The sequence below is a fragment of the Podarcis raffonei genome, chromosome 5, assembly GCF_027172205.1.
Source record: "Podarcis raffonei isolate rPodRaf1 chromosome 5, rPodRaf1.pri, whole genome shotgun sequence".
Lineage (NCBI taxonomy): Eukaryota > Metazoa > Chordata > Lepidosauria > Squamata > Lacertidae > Podarcis > Podarcis raffonei.
Window position 1 is genome coordinate 95054351 of NC_070606.1, and position 24394 is coordinate 95078744.

A 24394-nucleotide genomic window follows, 5' to 3' on the forward strand; every position below is an offset into this window, starting at 1 on the left:
ACACACTGTGTGCAGCTATTAAAAATGCACTAGCATTAAAAACAGGGCAGTGAGGGTTCTAGTCATTATGATATTTGTGGGACTAAAAACTGAAATGGAACATTAACATTATTCTGGTTTCTAAATGCTTAAATGAAGTTTGTTTCTCTACGCATTTCAAATCAACAACAGCTTTTGTTAATATCCAATGGACCTTCACCCTAATTCCATGGGACAGCCATGTTTTGCAAGGCTACCCAGGACCAGATGCAAAGGGGTTGGCTCTGCCTTTAATGGCTGTGCAGAAGAGAGGCAAAATTTTTCACTCCTGCTGAACAAAGCCACAATTATGCGCACAATTTCTGCATACAATGACAACGGAAACAGGAACCCTGCTCCTCATTTGCTTCTAGTTAAATCTGATTCCCCTTTCCCAGCAAGTGACACAGCTTCCACCGTTCGATTTGGCATAAAAAATTATCCAAAGCAAAACAGACAAAGCATGCGGAAGTCCACTCTTATGCTCATAGTTAATCTGCCCAATGAATTCAGATTGCAGAACTGTGGTTCCAAGTTGCAGAATCTGGGATATTTTAGTGGAATGCTGTAGAGGACCCTGAAGAGTGTGAGAGAGCCTCAGAAGAGAATTGTCCTGGGCCTTCTGTTCTGCCACTTGTCACAGGCAGGGCCAGATGTGAAGGCAGCACTGGCAGTCACTTGCCTTTAAAAAACCAGCTGAGCGAAATAAAGCCACATTTCAAGATGGCAGAGAGGGCGGCCACAGACTCTAGATCTTCCTCTCCATAGAGAGGCCTGGCGAAGGAGCCCGCTCTGTATAGCACCACCCCAGCAGAACCTGGGGATCGCGGGATTTCAAGGCACAGCAGTGAGATTTAAAAACAACAACAGAGTTTCCAACACCTCGCCCCTTTCCAGGGATGGGGTTCGCAGCTCCAAAGTGCAGGCACAAGAGAAGATGCAGAAAGGGGGAGGGAAATGTTCCTTTCTTACAAGAGATTTGGCTGCAGAAAACGTTCCCATCCAGTTCCATGGGGAATTGGCTCCCTTTGCCAACTGCAGCTTTCTTCCTTCTTTCTTTCTTAATTCAAAAAATGAATACTGTATGCAGGAAATTGCCCAAAATGACTTGGGAGAAAATGTTGACTCTGGCAGTTCAGCAGCAGCAGCAGCAGGCAGATTGGCAGGTGGTCACGAGAGCAGTTTTATGTGCCCCCTCTCTCCACCCCACCCCATTCCTTGCCAGCCGCTCACAGGTCAATGGCAGAGAGAAAATTCTCACTGTCTGGGTCCTGGAGGTAGCGTACAGGGGGCGGAGTCTGGGGAGGCAGGTGCAGGCTCTGCCCCAGTGCCAAGTCGGAAGGGGACAGCTCCTCGCCTTTCCGCATGACGTAGATGAAGTAGTGGAATCCGCTCCCGTACGTGGTGTGCCGGACGGACCATCCGTAGGCTGGCTGGGCGTAGTGGCGCTTGCGGAAGTGCGGCTGAGCAAAGGTGATGGAGATGAACCGGCCACCAGGGCGTAAGACTCTGCTCACCTGGGAGGAAAAGAGGGAGATTTCAGAGGACTCATTGCATGGGGGGCTGTTGGTCTATATGACCCTTGGGGTCCCTTCCAACTCCACGATTCTGAGATTCTTTCCTGAGGCTGGGATCTCCTTTCCTCCTCTGTCCTTGCCTCACATCACAGAGCAGCAGTGTGTCACTTGGCACACCTATCTCCCACTCACCATTCTGTTTTGGCATGCAGCTTGCAAGTTTCTAGACCTCATGACAGAATAATAATAATAATAATAATAATAATAATAATAATAATAATAATTTATTTATTTATTTCCCGCCCATCTGTCTTAAAGTCTTAAACATGCATAAATCATGGAAACATCTGTGTGCGGCAAGGGCCCCTGAATACCAACACCACCAATCTTCCCCGCCACTCAAATGTGGGGAAACACAGGGAAAGGTCATTGCCTTTGTGATTTCTTATAAATGCCCATCTCTATCTAAGAGACTGCTGGGGGGGGGAGAGGGTGGGCTTGTGCTGATGCAGCAAGGCAGTTATTACTTCTCTTGGTCTGAGAACCATCTGGGCCACAGCTCCTACAAGGACCAGCCTTCGAGAAGAGCTGCCGTTGGCCTACCTGGCTGGCAACGGCTACTTGGGAAAGTCGCTGGGGATTTAACCTGAGGCCTTCTAGATGCAACACAGATGCTCTGCTACTGACCTGTGGTCCTACTGCACAGGTAGTATGTAGTAATAAAGGCAACAATGTCTTGCCTTTGGGGGGCATTTAAACCAGTGGTGTGGAGCCGAGAACAAGGCACCCTGCTTCCATCCTTGCTCCATGAGCATCCACTCTCCTCCTCCTCCTCCTCTTCTTCCTGCTCCCCACCGTCTCCCCAGAACATTCCTGAGCCAAGATTTTAAAGAGACACTGTGTCCAAGGTACGTCTTGTTTGAAGCCGAGTGGACTTGACCCTTTTAATCATCATTTTCTCCTCGTTGGAACTAAGCTCCTGCTAATAGGATGGAAAAGAACATCAATTTTCTTGCTTGGCTTTATCCAAAGTCAAAGGCATTTACGGCCAGCGACGGCGTGATCGGCATGCTAAACTCTGCTGTTGGCGCTCGGCCGCCAGCACTTTGCCTGCCCGGCTGCTTCCTCCCCCCTCCCCCCCCCGCCCTGCACTGTGCTGCGCAGCTCTTGCCGGTGGTGCGCACCCAGCGGAGCCCAGGAAACACCCCCGCCCTCTGCTGCCCGGACCCCCTCCTCCCCATGACAGGTGGGGATTGAATGCCCTTCATCTCTCATGACTCACCAGTTAACCGGAACAGCCTGTAGCAGGAGGCTGCAAGAGTCCTCTTAGAATGGAGCAAAGGGGATTGTAAGAGAGACACACACAGAAAGAGAGAGAGACAGGAGGGTGTTTTTTCTGCAGCTGGGGGGGGGGGAGAGGATTATGGGGAGAAGAAGGAGCTCGCCGTTGCAGAAGGGGGGACAGGCATGCGTCTGAAACCGCTGCAGCACATAAATCCATGCTGGATTTCGAGGGTTGGATTAAGCAAAAAAGGAACTCGGAAGTCCTTGTGTTTTGACATTTCCCGGTCCCCAAGTGGGATATACTTTTGCTCGTGTGGCCAGGAAGAATTGCACTCAGCCACAAGCATGCTTTGAGGGTCATCTGTTTCACAGTGTGCTGTCCCGTCTTCCAGAGTGCAGTTTATCAGCATTTTATATTTTCTTCATCTGGAAGATTCAAGGGCCACCCAAAAAACATTTCAACATTTCAGTGCATTGTAGTATAGCACCAAAATAGTATATTTTTATTTGCAGAATGTGGATAGGTATCTTTTCAAAACAAGGGCAAGAGCATCAAGAGATACTTAGGACAATCCTGGTTGTGTTGTATTTCTTATCAATAAAAGAATTTGGTGTGGCGCAATGAAATTTCTATTCTGAAAGTGTGGCCCAGAGGAAAGAGTGTTTGAGAACCACAGCTTTAAAGCATTGTGAGCAGTATCTGGTAAAATCACAGAAAAGGGTGCTGAGCAGTGTCCCCAATGCTCAAGGGGACGAGGGCTGGAGGTCCTCATCCCTCCCCACCCTCCACTCTATGAGAACACCACAAGAAATATACATCCTGCAACCTCAGGAATAAAAGTGCAATGCTGCATAATTTATACAGGTTGCAGGATTCAAGTCACCTTGACCGAAGAAGACACCCAGGCATTGCACACAGCTGAATGCCTTTGTGGTCCTCATGGTGAAGAAACCGGCCTCTTGGCGCAGGAGGAGCGTGCGCCAAGTTTTCACGACTGGGAAGAAGTTTGTCAAAAAGCTTTGGAAACTCAGGCTGCCTTGGGCAGTGCTTGAAATGGTCCAACAAAGTCCCTGGGCCGCTTTACTCTCACTTTCTAGCTCGGAGAAGCCTGCTTTGGTTTAATCCTGCGATTTGCTTAATTACTAGGCAGATCTGGGAAAGAGCCAGGCTCTACATTGCTTCTTTATCCAAGAGTCATAGATATAACTGCTGGCTAGGCTGCCTGAGGCCGAAAGGGACTGAAGTGCAAAATAGTTGCAGGGTCCGATGTTGGGGAAGTCCAGGCTAGCCCCCAAAAGCCTAAACGCAGGAGGTCTGCTGAGAATCCTCATGTAAATAACAGAAGGCAAATTATTGTTACACAATGTGGGGCTTCCTTCAACATGGCATGCCGCAGTGCCTAAATGGTTTGGCACCAGCACACCTCCAGGAGAGGGATGGACAACCTGGGGTCTTCCAGATGTTGCCAGACTCCAGTTCCCCCCACCACTGGGCCTTGCTGGCTAGGGCTGGTGGGAACTGGAGTCCAACAACACCTGGAGAAGCTCAGGTCCCCCATCCCTGTCCTTGTCTCAATATCTTCCTTGGTGGACCTTCTGTGCCAAAGGAGGAGGCAGGTGGTGGTGTCCCAAGGCAGGGCCTTTTCAGTGGCAGCACCTGTGGCAGGAAGGCTCAACTGGCAGTGTATACTTAAAGTATGGAACTCGCTCCCACAGGAGCCCATGATGGCCCCACCCTAGAGGGCTTTAAAGGAGAATTAGACAAATCCAGTCAGACGCAATAATTCTTCTGCGTAACAGTTGAAGAATGGGAGAGTGGGCTTGTGCACCATCCCAATTGTGGGTTTCCCACAGGGATCCTGTAAGAACAGGATGCTAGTCTAGATGGATGTTCTTATTCATCTAGACTTGGATTTCAATATTGCAGGTCAAGTCTACCCTAAAATTATTGCCCTGTGGATTTCCTAGTAGGCCACCTCCAGTTTACACAACCACTGGCTCTCAGAGAAGGGAATTCTAATTCACCTCGTTGGTCCCATATAGAAACCTGGGATTAGACTGGAATTAAGGGCTGTGTTCTTCCAGTGTAAACTGGTGTCAAGGGATAGCAAGCAGTGCGGATGAGGTGTGTGTATGGGTGTGTGTGTCTATGTGCAGAAGATGCACCCAAGTCCAACTGCATGGAAGGAGGGAAAGGGAAGAGAGATGTTCTGCTCCAGCTCCTGAACCAAGTTTCTCACACAAGTGAGGCACACAGAGAGGGAGAGAGGAAAAGATTCCAAGCGGGCCCATCATATTCGCTGAATGAGATCCAGTAAGCTTTCCCCTTTGCCAGGGCAGCCTGCAGTTATCAGAACAGGAAATGCTGTTGCTTAGAGACAGCTGCATGGACTTTGGCCAACTGGCAGCTATCGCAGAGTCTCTGGGGGGCTGTTAAACTGAAGAGGGGAGAGAAGCAGGGAAGTATTGTTTCTAGGACTGCAGATCCAGACTTTGGACCCTATTTCTGCAACACTTTGGAGCTGCAATGCATTGGGCAAAGGAGCCAAGATCCATACACCACGAGTCCGTTTAGCTCTGAGGTTGGCTACCTAACCCTTACAAGCAGTGTGCACCACTACCGCTCACGAGGAGCTTCGATGGCACCTGAATCAACAGCGCATTGTTTGCTTGTCCTCTTCAGTCCCTGTTTGCGCCAGCTCAGCCTCTCCTCCATCAAACACACTGGCTTGAGCATGTCCACATCTCACAGGCTTCCAGGAGAGGACATGCAGCCTCCCTTCCATTCTGAACAGAGGAGAGGCACAAAGAGCTTTTCTCTGTGAGGGAGTGCAGCACCCCACGGATGGGGTAGCAGATAAGCTAACATGCCCATACCATTTTATGGCCCTGACTCTTTTTTCTGCTCATAAAGACATGGCAGCCATTGTGCCATGCCCCCATTGCAGCCATTTTGTGAGTGGCAGCCAGGGCACTTTCTCAAAATTACAAATATGCCCTACTCACCCCCTTCCCCAAAAGGCTGCTGCCCCCTGCCTTGCCTAGTTCTCAATTCAGTTGGTAAACCTATACTTGGAATAAACCAATTCAGAACATAGCAGGTGGATGTTCACAAAAACATTCCCTGCAGACTAGCATGGAAGGGCAAAGTGTGCTGTAGCCTGACTTCCTACACATCAGACTGGTTTGTTGTGTGGAGGGGCATTCAATCATGTTAACCCCTACCTTCAGTCTGAAATGGTACAGTCCAGGCACAAATTTGCAACCTCCTTTGTGCACTAGAGTAGAATATGCTAAACTTTTGGATCGTGCCACTTTATACTGCAGGTGGGGGGGTTATCATTTTGTGTGTGCGCGTTTTACTGCTTCTCAACATAACAAGGCTTCCCACATGCAGCAAGTTGTGATGGTGACACAAAACCCCTCTTTCTGATGTCAAAGACTGCCACTTGTGCAGCGAACCTTTTCCACCGTTCAGCACTATAACATGCAGCAGGTGGGAGGCTCTTTGTCACCTGCCAGAAGCCCGGCTGCAGCAGCAGAGGGAAGAGGTAGGATACAAGGCCACTCCGCTGGCACAGCCAAAAGACTGGCAGCCTTTGGAGCATCCTCTCCTTGAACTTTCCTTTCCATCAGAACAACTAGCAATCAAGACCTTGAACCCAAGCTTGCTTATTTCCTCCTCCCTCCCAGCGCATTTTCCTTTAGTGCCGTGCCCTGTTAAGATCAAAAGCCTGAGGGTAGAGACGTTCTCATTTTTATCGATCTGGAAACTGCTCTGGAAGTTGGCTATAGCGTGGGATTGTGCTGGGTTTTTTTTTTTAAGCACCAAACTTTAAATAAATATATGAGGCGATAGAATTCTTGACTAGAACTTTATCACACCTTTGACAGCTCACCTTTGTAAAGACAGCACAGAGAAAACCCTTTTACTCTGATGTGCTAGATTTAACAAAATGAGTCAATCATCCGTCTGCCTCCTCTCTCTCTCTCCCCTCCCCCCCCCCCAACATTTTTCTCTGGAAATGGCTGAAATGAAGCGGAGATTCTGGAGTCACTTTAAACGGCTCTGTCGCTGCAGCCTGGCTTGCTAGCTCCAAGGGAAATGGGAGATCACTCCAAAGCACCCAGCCCCTCGCCAGGAGACCTTGCACAGATGCTCCCTCTCTGCTCGACAGTAAAGGTCATCTGAGGATGCCAGCCAGAAAGAGTCTCCCGGTTCCTCAGGAGGGCTGGGGACTTTGTGGGGCAGGAAGCCTCGCTGTGGGGAGGGGGGGTGCAGGGAGGGGAGGACTGATCCCCTCGCCTGCCTCTGCCAGAGAAACACAAGAGACCTACATGGCAGGATCCCTCAAGGGCAGCAGCAGAGAGGAGAGGGACTGACCCACAGAATCACCCAGCGAAAGCACTCAAGCAGGGGATTGGCCGGGTGGGAAATCAGACGGGGAAAAATGGGAGGCAGAGGCAGAACGGGAGGGAAAACGACTCCAGCTGCTCTAGAGCTACTGTGGGGGTTATCCAACATTAACCCTACTCAGAGTAGGTCCACTGAAATTAATGGCTCAGTGGTAGAGCACTTGCCTTGACACACAGAAGGATACAAAGCCTCCACAGGTATATCTGTGCATGGCTCCCTGCCTGAATCTCTGGAGAGATGCTGTAAGTCAGTGTCGGCAATACTGAGCTGGTTGTATCAGCAGCCTGGCTCAGCGGACAGCAGCTTCCTGCATTCCTGCCAATTCATTCCAGTAGGTCTACTCGTGAGTGGAGCTAAGCTAGATACCACCCACTAGCCACCCGCGGAGTGAAGACATTCCCCCCCCTCCATCTCCTTTGGTGGAAACTCAGCAAAGATCTTTCGCCACTTTACACCCCACATGAATGCAAAAGGAGCCCTGAAATACAGAGCCAGGAGGGAGAAATGCAGAAAGAGGAGGCTGTGGGGAAAGACTTGAGACTGGAGGAGAGAGAGAGAGAATAAGTGTAGAAGCATCTTTCTCCTCTCCCTTCCTCTCTCCTTGTCGTGGAGAGCCACAATTTCCAATCCTGTACTCTCCTACCCCCCCCCAAATAAAAATAAAATAAAACACACACAGCCAAATTCAATATGGTTCCCGCTGCTATGGACACATCAGACCAATTAATAACAGCCTGAAGGCATTGCCTGTCCCTATTGCAATGCCATGGCCTAGTCAATAGGGATGAGGGTTTCCATGGAAACAGGGAGAACCAGCTGACCATTTTTTTGGGGGGGGGGGTTTAAGGAAAAAAGAGAGATCCTTGAAGTTAATAAGAGGGAAAGACAGGCAAAATGGGGTGGGGGGGGCACTGGATATCAACACATTCTGTCTCCCCCCCCCCCACTTTCTTAGCCCAAGACGCCAGAGGCCTATTGGCAACAACAGTGCATTCTCCCCCAGGGGTGAAGATGCTCAGCCTGCGTGAGCTGTTCCCCCACATCCCCGTGCTGCCGCTACCAACCCGCCCCCCCCAAAATGCAAGTCCCACGGAAATGCTGCAAACAGGACACTTCCCTGGGGCTACCCCTTTAACCAGAAAAACATGAAAAAGAAGTTCTCTCCTCCCGACTCAAACCCTGCCATCTGCAAGCAGCCATTGATGACAGAGCGGCATTGCCATGGCAACTGGGGAGATTCAAGCTGGGCCTTCTCTCTCTTTTTGTGGCGGAGAAAGAGCGAAGAGATCCCCCCCCCCCAAATACATAAATGTGCAAGATACTGAAAGGTTGGGGGGGGGACGGTGGAAGAAAAACTGATGGGGGTGGGGAGAAGCCACACTCTTCCGCCATCAGAGCCCCAACAAGTGCTGTTTGTTTTTATTTATTAAACTTGTATGCCGCCCTTCATCCATAATATAAAAATTAAAAACCCCCCCACAAAATACAAGATAAAAGCTAGAATGAAAACAAACTATAATGCCCCCCCCTTGGTTGGCAGGGTGCTGTTGACTCTGCTTTCTTCTTATCATCCCAAAAATAAGCTTGCTTGGGAAATTGTTCATCCCCACCCCCCCGCCAATGAATCCTTTCCTCCCCCCCCCTTCCCACCAACCCCTTCACCCCTCCCTCTGGCAGCAAATACTTTGGGTGCATCTGCACAACTGTCCCCCCCCCAATTGCAGAATGGTATCAAACCCCTAGGGGAACAAAGAAGCTACAGGCTGATTATCAAACCCCATAATGGGAGGGAGATTTTTTTTTTGGGGGGGAGGCATGCTGCCCTTTATCTGACTGTCATTTACCATCTTGACTTGGCTGAGGACTGCTGTCAATTTTCTTTTAATAATTTTTAAATTAAATTTTACATATATTTTCCAAAAACCATATAACATATATTCTTATCTTATACAATGTTTTGGACTTCCACCAGCTACCTCTGTAGATTTTTCGCTCTTTATCACTTAATCTGCATTTCATTTATTTCACTATTACTTTTAATAATCCTTAACTAGTAATTCTATTCATAAATTTTCTCTGCAATATTTCGCATAGTCTTCCTTACAAAACTTCTTGCAGGAGGACTGCTGTCAATTTTAGGAAGCCATGGAAGGGGCATCGTGGTCAGGATCAGTCGTGAAACACAGGTAGAATGTAGGACCAGACAGGGTCCCCCACTCCAACAACCCCGTTTAAAGGGAAAAGTTTTTTGGGTGATTCAATATGTTATATATATGAGCCCAATCCACACTTTTTCTAGAAGTAGTCAGGGGGGAATATGTTGGAAAATGGAGGGGGAAGACGAGATTTCTAGGGCTGCCTAAGCTGTGTTTGCAATCTACATTTTGTATCTCGTGAACTCAATATCACACATTCAGATTCATTTGGGAGGATCAGTTTTTATATATATTGCTTGTTTGTTTATTATATTATGCATTTTGTGTTTTTATACTGTAAACTGCCCTGTGATCTTTGAATGAAGGGGAGTATATAAATTTAATAAATAAAATATTTTGAATGGGCTTTGGCAGTTTGCTTCCTTGCTCTGGATCCAATATTTCAGCCTTTGCAGATCTTGGGGTTTGTGGAATGCCCCCACCCCCACCCGGAAAGGAGCTGTGTGATAGCAGCATGACGGAAGGCCAGACTATGGGACAGAGATAGAGATCAGATACTTTGCAGTCATGAACATGAGGACTAGAATCATAAGCCAGGATAGATTTTTCCCATCAGAGATGTGTGATTCTGCAGCAGTGAACAGCAAGCAAGAAAAAAAAAAAACAAATGTAGTGATGCTTGTCTAATGTCCTTAAAGTTTGGGAACAGGCCAAGATTCAAGAAGCCACACATGGAAATGGCTGAAGATGGTGCCATCCAGCCCAGGTACCAACAGGAATTCTTGCCGCTCACCTCAGTTAACACTTGATCCAGAAGCATCCTAGACTCAGAGGAGACATTCCATGGGTCTGTTTCTTCCACCATCATGGAATCCAGAGTGCCCTTCTCCAACACCACATCAAAGCTCCCATCCACAAAGGTCAAGGCCCGGGCGTCCATCACTGCCCAGTGCAGGCCTGGGCAATGGGCATAGCGGTCTTGCACGCTTGCAATGCATATGGGTGAGTAGTCAATGCTGGTGATGTCTGTATAGCCCAGCTGGAAGAGGTTGTAGCTCAGAGCACTGTTCCCGCAGCCTGCAAAAGAGATGGGCTTGGACTAGTTAGGCTGAAGAATTTCATGTATCGGCCAATTGTAAAAAAAGGATCACCACGGTGAACCAACTACAGTGGTACCTCGGGTTAAGTACTTAATTCATTTTGGAGGTCCGTTCTTAACCTGAAACTGTTCTTAACCTGAAGCACCACTTTAGCTAATGGGGCCTCCTGCTGCCGCTGTGCCGCCGGAGCACAATTTCTGTTCTCATCCTGAAGCAAAGTTCCTAACCTGAGGTAATATTTCTGGGTTAGCGGAGTCTGTAACCTAAAGCGTATGTAACCCGAGGTACCACTGTATCCTAGAAGACGAGACAGTCTGCTGCAGTTGCTCTTTCCCTGCAATGCACGGCCTTTGGTGAGTGCTGGATATGTTCTAGGATTATGAAGGATTGGCCAAGGATCCATTAGTCAGACCCAAGGCCCATCACAGAATCATAGAACTGTAGGAATCCAAAGGGTCATTTAGCCCAACCTCCTGCAAGCCCAACAACCATTTTTTAAAAAAACTTTACACCTTTAGCTTTTACCAAGACAGTCAACATGGGTCCAGGCTGTGCCTCTTTAAGACGGCTGGCGTGTCTCATGTCATTGGGGCTGACGTTGGAAAGTGTTTAGAAGCTCCAGCTGGTCCAAAATGGTCTGGGCAGACTGGTGACTGGGGCTGGGTACAGGGAGAATGTTACTCTCCTGATAAAGAGAGCAGATGTCTTTAAAACTTGTGGCTAACCTTGAGCCGTGATGCTTCTCTTAAAAAAAACAAAAACAACCCCCCCCCTGAGCCCAGCAACAAGACGCTTCGTTTTTCCAACTCCAGAGACAGGCAATTCTAAGACACACCCCCCCCCGCAAACTGTTCCCCTTTGGTAGCTTACTAAACCCAGAAAGCCACAGGTGGCTGCGGAGGGCAAAAAGAGAGAAAAGCAGGACCGAGTGGGTGCTGCGGATCACAATTAGCTTAATTAGAGATGAAGCAGCATTTAATGAGCGGGTTGCAAAAGGCGCTTTAATTACTTCCACATTGGGCTTGGCATTTGTACGCCTGGCATTTACACTTACACCCAGAGGAAGGCTCAAGGATCTCAACACTCAATCTACATAAGCCACCCTACTAGGCTCTCACCTGCACTGTCCCCAGCCCCTGGGATTTAAAATCCAGCCTCCCTGCCTCTCCCCTCAGTCTACAATATATTAAATGGACTGCAGGTAGAGTAATCGTGCATTACACAAACCAGGCACCCAAGGAAGACTCTGGCTCCAAGACTTCCTACTAGTTACTGCACACACTCAGACATCTCCATCTCTATCCTCCATTGGCTCCGGGGGGGGGGGGGGTTGCATATTCCAGCCAGGCCAAAATGCTCAAAGGGAGCCAGAAGGGAGAGCGGTAAAATGGCAAAATTGGGAGGGCAAAATTGAAGGGCAAACCCGAACATGTCCACGTTGGAGGGAGGGATTTTTTAAAAATGTAATAAATATAAATAAAATAAAGATGAATCAGACATGTTTCACATGATTTCTATGCCTATCTAAGATAGGATTTGGTTTTGTACCATTGTGCATGAGGTTCTCCATGCTATTGAAGTCTAGACAATGTGGTGCCCTCGAAGTGTTGCTGGACTCCAGCACCCATCAGCCCCACTAGCACGGACAATGGGGATGATGGGAAGTGTAGTATGACAACATTTGAAAGGCCACCGGCTCCACATTCCAGGTCTAGATCCTCCCACAAAAGAGTTACAGAATGATCTCCGCACCCGCAGAAACCTAGGAACTGGCCTTTTCCCAAGTCTATCATGGGTCTATCTAACTCAGAACTGTCTACAAGGCTTCAGGTGGGAAGCCCTGACCAGCCTCACCTGAAGGGAACCAAACCTGGGACCTTCTGCATGCAAAGCAGATGTCCTGCTATGGAGCTATGAACCCTCCCTTCACGCAGAATGATCTCTCCGCCCCACAATGGCACTTCCAGAAAGAATGAGAAGTGTTGTAGATTTAGGATGCTGGAGGCAGAACCCCACCCTTCCTGATACAAAGCAGGGGCTTCGCCACTGGAAACTCAACCCCAAGTGGACTGCACCATTTGCAAGTTCAATGCCTGCCACCTCAAACTCAGACGCATCTTCCATTTTGTCCTTCACCCCCTGTGTTTTCCAGCACGGCAAGGATCCCACGACTGTTAATCACACATCCAGCAGACGGGTCCTCTAACAGGCTCAGGCGATTAGACCCAGTTAATCCCAACCTGCTTGGAAGCTCCAGCCTCCCTCCCTATATCAGATTAAGGAGCCACCACGTTAAAAGCCACCACAGCAGCAATCAGATCAAAGAGATAAACCATCAGGTAGGATTAATGGAGGCTTAGAGCCCTCTCCTTCCCAGTCGGGACTTTTGCAAATGGTAAGCCAGGATTCTGTTAATTTGCTGGCTGTGATTAGGGCGCAGGGGCACAGGGTGCCCAGAGTGGCAGAGCCTTTGGGAGAGGTTCAAAGAAGAAGCCAACGAACGAAGGCACATCAAGATCCCCAAGCAAGAGAGAAAAACAGGGTGTCTAACTTGCTAGCCAGGCTTGCATAACTAGTTGGGGCATTCCCCCCCCCCCCAGTGAAAGAGCTGTTGCCTGAAATTTCATCAGCTTTTAAGGTGAAGGTATCCCAGATTCAGCACAGCAGAGATGAGACTGACGCTGTCACTTGCCACACTGAAAACTCTTGCACAGATGCAGGCTTATTTCTGCGTTTGGTACTCTGCGGAGATTTTATTTTAATCTAATTGGTTCTGAAATGCCATTTGACAGCACAGGCATTAAGGGAAGGGCTGCAGCTCCCTGGCAGAGCATCTGACTTACACGCGGGTGGCCACAGGTTCAATCCCCGCCATCTCCACGTAGGGCTGGCACGCTCCCTGTCTGAAACCCTGGAGAGCAACTGTCAGTCAACTGAGACCACACTAAGCAGGATGGAAAAGGTTCTAAATCAGCACAAGGCAGCTGCTGGTGCTTCTGAACGCGCAGAATTGCTGGGAGAAGCCAAGAGGCCACAAAGATGAAGCCTTTCCTGCAAAGCCCGCCCGCCCACCTGCCAATCCCGCCTCTCTCCCATCAACTTCCACCACTCAGATTACCGCGTGCCATAAATAGATAGCAGATGTGCTCCTGAGAGATTAGCTCCGCAGCTGGCTCAAGTAAGCAAGCCAAGCCACGTGCTATGGAGGGAATCATTTCGAATGCATGAGCAAGCAAAAGGCGACATCAGCAAGTGGGGCATGACTGGTGACCAAAAGCAGTACAGTGGTGCCTCGCAAGATGAAAAGAATCCGTTCTGCGAGTCTCTTCGTCTAGCGGTTTCTTCGTCTTGCGAAGCAAGCCCATTGACGGATTAGCGCTATTAGCGGCTTAGAAAAAGGGGGGGAGGGAAAAAACCCCGCAGGAACTCGCAAGACATTTTCGTCTTGCGAAGCAAGCCCATAGGAAATTCGTTTTGCGAAGCACCTCTAAAACGGAAAACTCTTTCGTCTAGCGAGTTTTCCGTCTTGCGAGGCATTCGTCTTGCGGGGCACCACTGTATTAGAAACTCAAGACGTATAAGCTAGGTGCCAAATGGCCCCTTAAAGCAAGGTTACAGTCACCAAAATGGAATGTCCAGTTGCCATTTTGGGGCAAGGTGGCTCTAAAGTCTTATTTTACAAATGATGCACTGACTGTGATTGATTTTCAGTTAAACACCTTGCGGGTGGCACTGTGGGTTAAACCACAGAGCCTAGGACTTGCCGATCAGAAGGTCGGCGGTTCGAATCCCCGCGACGGGGTGAGCTCCCGTTGCTCGGTCCCTGCTCCTGCCAACCCAGCAGTTCGAAAGCACATCAAAGTGCAAGTAGATAAATAGGTACAACTCCGGTGGGAAGGTAAACAGCGTTTCCGTGCGCTGCTCTGGTTCGCCAGAAGCGGCTTAGTCATGCTGGCCACATGACCTGGAAGCTGTACTCCGGCTCCCTCGGCCAGTAAAGTGAGATGAGTGCCCAACCCCAGAGTCAGTCATGACTGGAGCTAATGGTCAGGGGTCCCTTTACCTTTTAGTTCAGAAAACTAACCCGAGCTAGTTTAAGAATTTAAAGAAGAAAAGTCACTTGATCCAGGGACAGTCCACATATCTATTGGCCTATTCCGACCTCTTTTTCTTAATGGTGACATGGGCCATTCAAAACATTGGAATACTCTTCACAACTGTGAGGACAGTGGGATGGGGTAAGCGAAAAAAGCCACAACAATTAACTATAGCATGGGCAGTGGTCAGAGATTGTGGGAGCTGTGGCCCAACAACAGCTGCTAAGCTTTTTTCTTTCTTTTTTAAAGAAACCCAGGCATTAATAACCCATGCGAAAATTCCGTAAGATTTCATACTGTCAGTCAGTTTTTGTAGACAGGATAGTGTCATAGGACTGTTCCCTACCAGCTACATATTATAAAATGTGTTCCAAAAAAACCATTTCCCAAATATCAAATGATCTGCATCTCTTTTGGGGGTGGGTGGGAAGAAAGAGGTGAGATTTTCATAAAATCACTATATATTTTTAGGTAGCAGGGACATCCTCACCAGATTAATCTGCCTTGAGGATTCTGGCTAAGCCCATAAGGCAGGATATAAATGTGAAAGATAAATGTATAAACAGATACCCCGTTTGTAGATAAATATTAAAATAGTTATATTTTTATACCTGAGACAGACAGCCAAAGACAACTTGAATATTTAAGGTTTGTGCAATTAACAATCTGCATATCATTTCCATGGCAGATGCCAAATTAGACTTGGCGGGCAAGTTGCTCGTGCTCTACGATACTCTTACTATTAACCATCAGTGTGAAAAGCCTGAGTCAGCCTTCGAAAAATCCTGACAGATGGGCTCAAGTCACAAGAGAGGGAAAAAAAGGAAAGCATTCAGGCACACGATAATTTGCCTCTTGGTTTTCACATCTTCCCGCCTTTCTCACGGTTAGATTTTCAGCCTCAGCCGCTGCAGTCACGATGGCTAGAAGTCTAACTTTTAAGCAAATAAGCACTGGGGCTTTGAAGGATTCTGAAAAGGGCATTGACAAATATATTCGGTCTCCTTTTTCATCTAGCAGCAATAGGATGAGGAAGGTATATTTTATTTTATTTTAAAGGGTAAAAAACAGAAAAGCAAATTCCTTTTTTTAAAATAAGTTTTTATTGTTAAAATAGTTCATCATTAATACACATATACAAGCATACAAACATACATTTCATACAATCCTTAAAAGTGTTCAAACATACTTACACTCAATCCCACAAATAGTTCCTTTCCCCATCCCCATCCACCACCCCTCACCCCACCTTTGTGTTTGACTTCCAATCTACTCAATTACAATTTCTTTCCACTTCTATTACTTTCTTTCACACACCTTTAGCCTAATTTCATACTTCTTTTTCTATTACACATTGTTATCCATCTTATTTGATATTTCAGTATTTGAAACGGAACTTGTTTATTCTAATAGGAGTTCTGATTTTTCAATATGATTTTGCAAGTATCTTTTAAACTCCTTCCAGTCCCTATCTATCTTTTCTTATGAAATCCTTCCAATTTCTTCCATTGTTTTGGATATATTGTAATACTCCAATAATTTGGCAAGCCACTCTGTTTTTGTCGGTATTATACCACTTTTCCAGTTTTTCGCAATCAATAGCCTTGCTGCTACTGTTGCGTATAAATATAAGGTCTTATCTTCTTCCTTTAGGCTTCCTGGTACTATTCCCAATAGAAAACCTTCTGGTGTTTTCCTAAATGAGTATCTAAACATTTTTTTCATTTCATTATATATTATTTCCCAAAATTGTTTGATGTTTAAACAATTCCACCATATATGTATCATAGTACCTTTTCCCGTGTTGCATCGCCAGCAGACATTGCTACAATTTTTATTCATTTTTGCTATTCTTTCAGGTGTTAAATACCATCTATGTTGCATTTTAAGGTAATTTTCTTTCAGTATATAACACATAGTGAATTTCATATCTTCTTTCCACAATTTTCCCCATTGTTCAAACATAATATTTTTCCCAATATCTTGCGCCCATTTAATCATTGATGCTTTAACCAATTCCTCCTTTGTTTCCCACTCTAAAATCAGATTATACAATTTAGATATATTTTTTGATTTTTCTTGTATTAAGTATTTATCGAATTTTGATTTTCTTTTTCAAATCCTAACTTTTTGTCTTTTGCTAATCTATACTTAATTTGAATATATTGGAACCAATCACTAATATGAGCTTTAATTTCTGTGTAATCCTTTAATTCCAAAACTCCGTTTTCTTCCTTTAATACAGTTTTATAGGTAGCCCAATTTTCTTTCATATTTAATTTTTTCACTGCGACAATTTCTGCTGGCGATGCCCACCAGGGAGTTTTCGGTTCTAGGAGTCTTTTATATTTCTCCCATATTTTATATATAGATTTTCTGATTATATGCCCTAGGAAGCCTTTATGTACTCTCACTTTTTCATCTATTAAATAGGCATGCCATCCAAATCTCGTCTCTACTCCCTCTAAATCCAATACATCCGAGTCATCTAATTTGATCCATTCCTTTAGCCAGGTCAGACCCACCGCATCGTGATATAATTCCATATCTGGGAGACCAAATCCTCCTCTCTCCTTCTTATCTATCATTATTTTGTGTTTTATTCTTGGCTTTTTCCCTGACCATATGAATTTAGCCAAATCTCTTTTCCAGTTATTAAAACATTTATCTCCTCCTAGTATTGGGATACTTTGAAATAAAAACATCATCCTTGGTAATATGTTCATCTTTATTACCGATATTTTCCCTAGTAAGGAAAGATTTAATTTCCCCCATACTTGCAAGTCATTTTTTATTTCATTCCATGTTTTCCCATAGTTCTCATTACTTAAATCTATAGTGTTTGTTGTTAAATTTATTCCAAGATACCTTATTTTCTTTTTAATTTCCAATCCTGTAATTTCTTGTAATTTCACTTTATCTTTTTCTTCCATATTTTTCACTAGTATTTTGGTTTTCCCATAGTTTAATTTGAATCCTGCTAATCTGCCATATTCGTTTATGCATTCCAATATTCTAGGTGTACATTGTAGGGGATTTTCTGTTGTGATCATAACATCATCTGCAAAGGCTCTTAACTTGTATCTTTTTTCACCAACTACTATTCCTCTTATTTGGTTGTCCTGCCTTATTTTCTTTAATAGAACCTCTAATACTATTATAAATAACATTGGGGATAGGGGGCATCCTTGTCTTGTACATTTAAAGATGTTGATTTCTTCTCCAAACTCTCCATTAATAATAATTTTTGCTTTCTGTTGGTTATATATTGCATTTATACCTTTTTGGAATTTTTCACCTAGACACAATTCTTTTAATAGTTTTTTCATAAATTCCCATGAGATTTTGTCGAAAGCCTTCTCTGCATCGATTGAAATCAGGGCTGCTTGTTTGTCTCTTCTTACTTGTAGATATTCCATTATGTCTATTATATTTCTAATATTATCCTTTATTTGTCTACCTTCCACAAATCCAGCCTGATTTTTATGTACTATTTTTCCTATAATTTTTTTCAACCTATTAGCCAATAATCCTGCATAAATTTTATAATCGGAATTTAACAATGAAATGGGTTTATAATTTGAGACAGATTCCAAATCCGTACCTTGTTTTGGCAGGAGCGTTATATACCCTTGAGTCCAAGAGTCTGGAATATTCCCCTTCTCTACTGCTTCCTCTATTACTTCTTTTAGTGGGTCGATTTATTCATTTAACATTTCTTTGTAGTATTCTGCTGGTATGCCATCTGGACCTGGGGATTTCCCTATTTTTAATTTTTGAATTGATTCCTTAATTTCTACGGTTGATATTGGTTCATTTAATAATTTATAGTCTTCTTCTTCTATCTCTATTAATTTATTTTTCTTTATATATTCCTCTATTTCTTCTATTGGGACTTCATCTTTTTGATATAATTTTTTGTAATATTTTTCAAATTCTTTTTTAATTTCTGTCATATCCCTTATTGTCCTCTCTTCTACTTTTATTTTATTTATTAATTTTTCATTTCTTTGTTTCTTTAGTTGCCAGGCAAGGATCTTGCCTGGCTTATTTGCCCATTCAAAATTTTTATATTTCCAAAATTTGATTTGTTGTTCTACCTCCTGTTCTATAATTTTATTATATTCTACTCTCAGTAATTTAATTTCTTGATTTAATCTCTCTTTATTTTTGCTTGCATAGGCCAATTTTTTCTTCCTTTTAATTTCTTCTAAAAGCCCCCTAGAAAAGCAAATTCCTAACTCTCATGGTGACACTTCAGAGATACAGAAGGAATCAGAAGGATTTGCTGAGGAAACAGGGCTTTCCTGAAAAGTCTGCTATAAGGATGGGTTTTCAGTTGCAGACCAGACCAACGCTCACATCCACTATTTATAAATCACCTGTGCTCCACCAAGAACAGCCCTTCAAAAGGGGCAGAGCATCACTCAGGTTCTGAACAGTGGCAGAGAAGGCCATTGAAGCATCTATTCACACTGCCCTCTGGTGGTAGCCAGGAGGAACCGGGATACTGCTTATTTACAAAATGTCACCCCTGCAGCAGAAATACAAAGGTTTTCATTGCACTCCCTTCCCCCTGTCCCCTCTGCAGGAAAACTGGGTACTCCAAGACCTCAAGAGACGTGAAGCCCCTTCCCTCCAGGTGTGAGATGGGAGCAACTTCTTTTTTGAAGATGGATGTAATAGTTACGGTACATTGCCACAGATCCCCTGGCAAGAGCTGCACCTTCGATTGCAACCCTTTCAACTTTCCCTCCTCTCTCTCTCTTTTAGCTTCTAGCCCAAGACTGCGAGGAGAAAGCCTGACAGCTGCCTGTCTTTCTCTCCCACTTTACTCCATCACTTCTTTCTTTGCCAAAAGAACCAACACATTACGTTAAAATCTGAAGCAGGGAAGGCCGAATTAAGCACCGCAACGCATGAAAAATACACCAAATTTGCAGGAACCACCCTATCAGCAGAAACTGTGTTTGCTAGGTATAATAGAATTCACCTGAGTCCCCAATACAGGCTTCTCTGAGCAACTTGCATTTGCAAGATAAAGGATATTAGAAGTCCCTGCTGGATCAAGCCATACAGGCCAGCATCCTGTTCTCACAGTGGCCAACCAGATGCCTGTGGGAAGCCAGCAAGCAGGATCCGAGCACAAGAGCCCTCTCCCCTCCTGTGCTTTCCAGCAACTAGTATTGAAAAGCATCGCTGCCTCCAGCTGATGCCCTTGATAGCCCTCTCCTCCAGGACAGCAATGCTAGCTTCCTCCTGAAGCTCAACTGCATCATGGAAACCCAACAATTGCCTAAATTGTTGCTGGGGAAACCTAGCCAGATGAACAGGGTAATAATAATAATAATAATAATAATAATAATAATAATAATAATTAAAAAAAAAATAGCTGATAGGATTGCAAGTTCTTCTGCTCTCCCCCACTCCACAAGGCTGCTATCCAGTGTAAATTCCACCAGCTGCATACTTAGGGGGCAATCCTAAGTCTAGATCTATTGGGATGAGATGAGTTTTGATCTAGCAGTTTTTGTGGCTGAGCATAACTCCCTCATCCTGGCTCAGCTGGAGATAGGCCAGCATATCCCACCCAGCTGACTGAGTAGAGATTGGCAGATCTTAAGCCCTGAAAAAGAGGTGTTGCAGGTGGGGGAGACTTAGGCTGGATCCTAGGTAAAGGGGATCCCTGACCATTAGGTCCAGTTGTGGCCGACTCTGGGGTTGCGGCGCTCATCTCGCTTTACTGGCCGAGGGAGCCAGCGTACAGCTTCTGGGTCATGTGGCCAGCATGACTAGGTTGCTTCTGCAGCGCACGGATCCTAAGCCAGTTCAAATCAGTCACACACCAACTGGCAATGTGGTGTAAATTAACCTAGCAAAAAGGGTGGTGCAACTCAACTCAGGTGACACACATAGGATTGCATGAAGATTTTGCCCCTTTGCCTCAGCTGAAGCAACTGTTTACACACACACACACACACACACCAGTGCCAAACAGGCACAGACTTCAGGAAAGAGCTGAGCAACAAACTCCATAAGGACTGGCCAGAGACCACTGCCTGTAACAGACTGATGGATCAACTGTGTGCCGCTGCTTCCCCCTAGTGGCTCATAGGAGCAACATCCTAAGAATATTTTTATAGCTCAAAAAAATTCTGAATCCTCCTACAAAAAGCAAAAGGTAGTGAGGAAAGTGGGTCCTTGAGAAAGGCTGTCCAAATCCATAGTAGGGCAATATTTTTATTTATAGGAAAGGGCAGAAGTTGGTTGTCAGAGCAATGGCTTCAATCACAGGTTCAATCCTTGGCCTCTCCATGGGAAGGATCGCCAGCCCAAAATGCAGGAGAGGCAAAGTCAATAATAACATTAAGAACCTTCTGGATCAGGCCCATGGCCCATCTTGCCCAGCATCCTGTTCTCACAGTGGCCAACCAGATCACAGAATCGTAGAACCCACAAGGGCCCTCTGGCCCAACCCCCTGCAATGCAGGTAAAGGGAAAGGGACCCCTGACCATTAGGTCCAGTCGTGGACGACTCTGGGGTCGCAGTGCTCATCTCTCTTTATTGGTTGAGGGAGCCAGCATACAGCTTCCGGGTCATGTGGCCAGCATGACTAATCCGCTTCTGGCGAAACCAGAGCAGCGCATGGAAACGCTGTTTACCTTCCCATTGGAGCGGTACCTATTGATCTACTTGCACTTTGACATGCTTTCGAACTGCTAGGTTGGCAGGAGCAGGGACCGAGCAACGGGAGCTCACCCCATTGCGGGGATTCGAACCGCCAACCTTCTGATCGACAAGCCCTAGGCTCTGTGGTTTAACCCACAGCGCCACCCGCGTCTCTAAATAACCCCTGACAGATGACCATCCAACCTGTGCTTGAAAACCCCCAATGAAGGAGAGTCCACCACTTTTTGTGGTAGATGCCTGTGGGAAACCCACAATCAGCCCCTGAGCACAAGAGCACTCTCCCCTCTTGCAGTTTCTGGAATCTAGTGAGAGGTGTGTTTCGCTATTTCGTGCACACAAACAGCCTTGACGAACCTGGCACCCTTCAGAGGTTTCGGATTATAACCCCCTGCCTTCAATTCTACTCTTTTCGGTGCCTTCTGAAAACATCTCTCTTTAGACAAGCCTACCCAGATGCTTTGAAAGTTGAGGTAATTCTAATCTGCTTTAGCATTGTAACCTTTTAAAGTGGGGTTGCAATTTTTTTTATTGCTTTCTTGTTTCATAAACCCCTTTGAGGTTTGGTTTGGTTTTTACAGCCAAGCAGCCCCTGAAGTTTTATGAAACAAACAAGTAAATGAACAAACTCACTCCCAGCAGCCCCAGCTAGCTGGCTGAGGCTGCTGGGAGTTGAAGTTCAAAACACCTGGAGGGCGCCAGGTTGTGCCAAAGGGCCCCAGGGTCTTACTCCAAGCCTGAATGTTATGTGTCACACTGTTCTACAAAGATGTCTGCAAACGTGACGTGAAGACTGGCAACATGCACCCCACAGTGTGAGAATGACCGTAGTGCCTGGAGACATGGAATGACAGCTGGGAGGAGCGCAGAGAGAAGAAATGCCGCAGAGGATCTGCAGCAACACAACTGCCCCAGCTGCAACAAAACATGTCTCTTCTGCATCAGTTTCTACAGCCACAAGCAGGCTCTGCAACTTTCCAAGAGTTTGACCTCACCCCCAAAGGTGCACACATCCATTGTCTCCTGAAACTGACGGGTGCCAACAACAATTGTCTGGTTGGTTGCTTTGGACTCCCCTGAGGAAGATAAAGCATGTAACAAATTTAATAATAACAATAAGAGCCAGTGTGATGTAGTGGTTAGAGCAGGGGTTGGCAAGATTTACCTTGCCTGGGCCAGTTCACTCCAGCAGAGATCCCTCCATGCGCCCGCAATTTCTGGCACCGCGAAAGCGAGTCCCCGGGTCACGCTGCACCCGTTTAGTACAGTGCATGGGGATTTGCCAAGTGGGTGGCTCGTGGTCCGGTTAAACGACCCCTGTGGGCCGCTTGTGGCCCATGGGTCTTAGGTTGCCAACCCCTGGATTAGAGTGTTGGACTAGTACCTGGGAGAAACCAGTGTTGAAATTCCTGCTCAGCAATGAAGCTCACAAGGAACCTTGGACCGGTCACTGCCTCCCTCTCCGCCTAACCTATCAAGGATATTGACAAGCTGGAAGGTGTGCAGAGGAGGGCGGCCAAGATGATCAAGGGACTGGAAACCAAGCCTGATGAGGAACGGTTGAAAGAGTTGGGTATGCTTAGCCTGGAAAAGAAGAGGCCGAGAGATGATAGCCATCTTCAATTATCTCAAGAGCTGTCACATGGAATATGGAGCAAGTTTGTTTTCTCCTGCTGCGGAGGGTGGGACACGAACCAAGATACAAGAAAGGAGATTCCGACTAAACATTAGGAAGACCTTTCTGACAGTAAGAGCCGTTCGACAGTGGAACTGTCTCCCTCAGGAAGCAGTGGACTCTCCTTACCTGAAGGTTTTTAAGCAGACGCCGGATGGCCACCTGTCATGGATGCTTTAGTTTAAGGTTACCGGACATCCCCGTTTCCCGGGGACAGTCCCCAGATTTACAAATCAGTCCTCACAGAACTCTAGCCCAATGGCTGCCATTAATTTGATTCTGAATTGATTTTAGAATGAATTGATTTTAGAATGCTGTGTTACTTTTATTGTTGTTAGCTGCTCTGAGCCTGGCTTCGGCTGGGGAGGGCGGGATATAATTTTATCATTTTATTATCATTTTATTAATTATATATTATTATTATTATTATTATTATTATTATTATTCAAAATCCATTGAAGCTGAACAGTGTCCCCGGATTCATTGAAAAAAATCTGGTAACCTTACTTTAGTTGAGATTCCTGCATTGCTGGGGGTTGGACTAGATGACCCTTGGGGGTCCCTTCCAACTCTACGAACCTACCTCACAGGGTTGTTGCAGGGATTAAATGAGGATGGGGAGAACCACGGACACCACCTTGAGCTCTTTGGAGAAAAGGGTGGGATATAAAACGCAACAAAGAATATGAAATAAATAATAATAATGTGACAGACCATACCACGCTTCCAGGCGGGCAGGCAACTCACCCAGCACCAGGATCCGATCACCCGGGCTCAGCTCCGCCTCCAGCTGCTCCCGGAATCGCTCCAAGCCCCCGAACCATTCGACTGGAGCCACCCCTTCGTCCTGGTACCGCGAGTTCCAGAAGCTCCTGTCCCGGTACCGGGCGTTGGAGTCTGGCAGCTGCCGCCTTCGCGGAGCCGCCGCCTCCTCCTCCTCCTCCTCCATGCCGCTTCCCCGGGGAAGGGCGGCCAAGCGAGGGCAGGGCTGGCACGGGGGGGGGGGGAGCCTTCCGAATCCAGCCTCCGCCCACGTGGCGCCCTGAAAACCACGTGCAACTTCCGCTTGCCACTTCCTGGTCGGTGGTGGAGAGCTTTGTTTCCGTCTGTTGGGTCTTGCGGGTGGTGGTGGGGAGAATGTGGGGCGCTAGTCCTCACCGAGGTGGGGCTAGCCCATGCCTGGGGTCTTTGCTACCACGTATGAATGATTCTCTGTGCAAAACCCAGGGAGGCAGTAAACCCGTTAGCTTGCTGCAGAGATAACCCAGGAAAGAGTCTTGCACGGCATCTTAGCAATGCAGTCCTAAGCCGTGTCTACTCGGAAGTCCCATTGAACTGTGCGAGGCTTACTCCCAGGTAAGCGGCGTGGGGACTGCAGCCTTGAAGGGCTCACAAGTTTATTGCCCACGTATGCTTAGCCTGGTAAAGAAAAGACTTGAGAG

General features: G+C 46.4%; 1 protein-coding gene across 1 annotated transcript; it reads right to left on the minus strand.

Moving 5' to 3' along the window:
• Positions 1-1064: 1064 nt before the first annotated feature.
• EEF1AKMT4 (EEF1A lysine methyltransferase 4) lies at positions 1065-24080 on the minus strand. Its single transcript, XM_053390743.1, has 3 exons — positions 23700-24080; positions 10186-10469; positions 1065-1535 (listed from the first exon to the last, which is right to left on the minus strand). The coding sequence occupies exons 1-3, from the start codon at positions 23899-23901 to the stop codon at positions 1248-1250; spliced, it is 774 nt and encodes a 257-aa protein (XP_053246718.1). The 5' UTR covers positions 23902-24080; the 3' UTR covers positions 1065-1247.
• Positions 24081-24394: the final 314 nt, after the last annotated feature.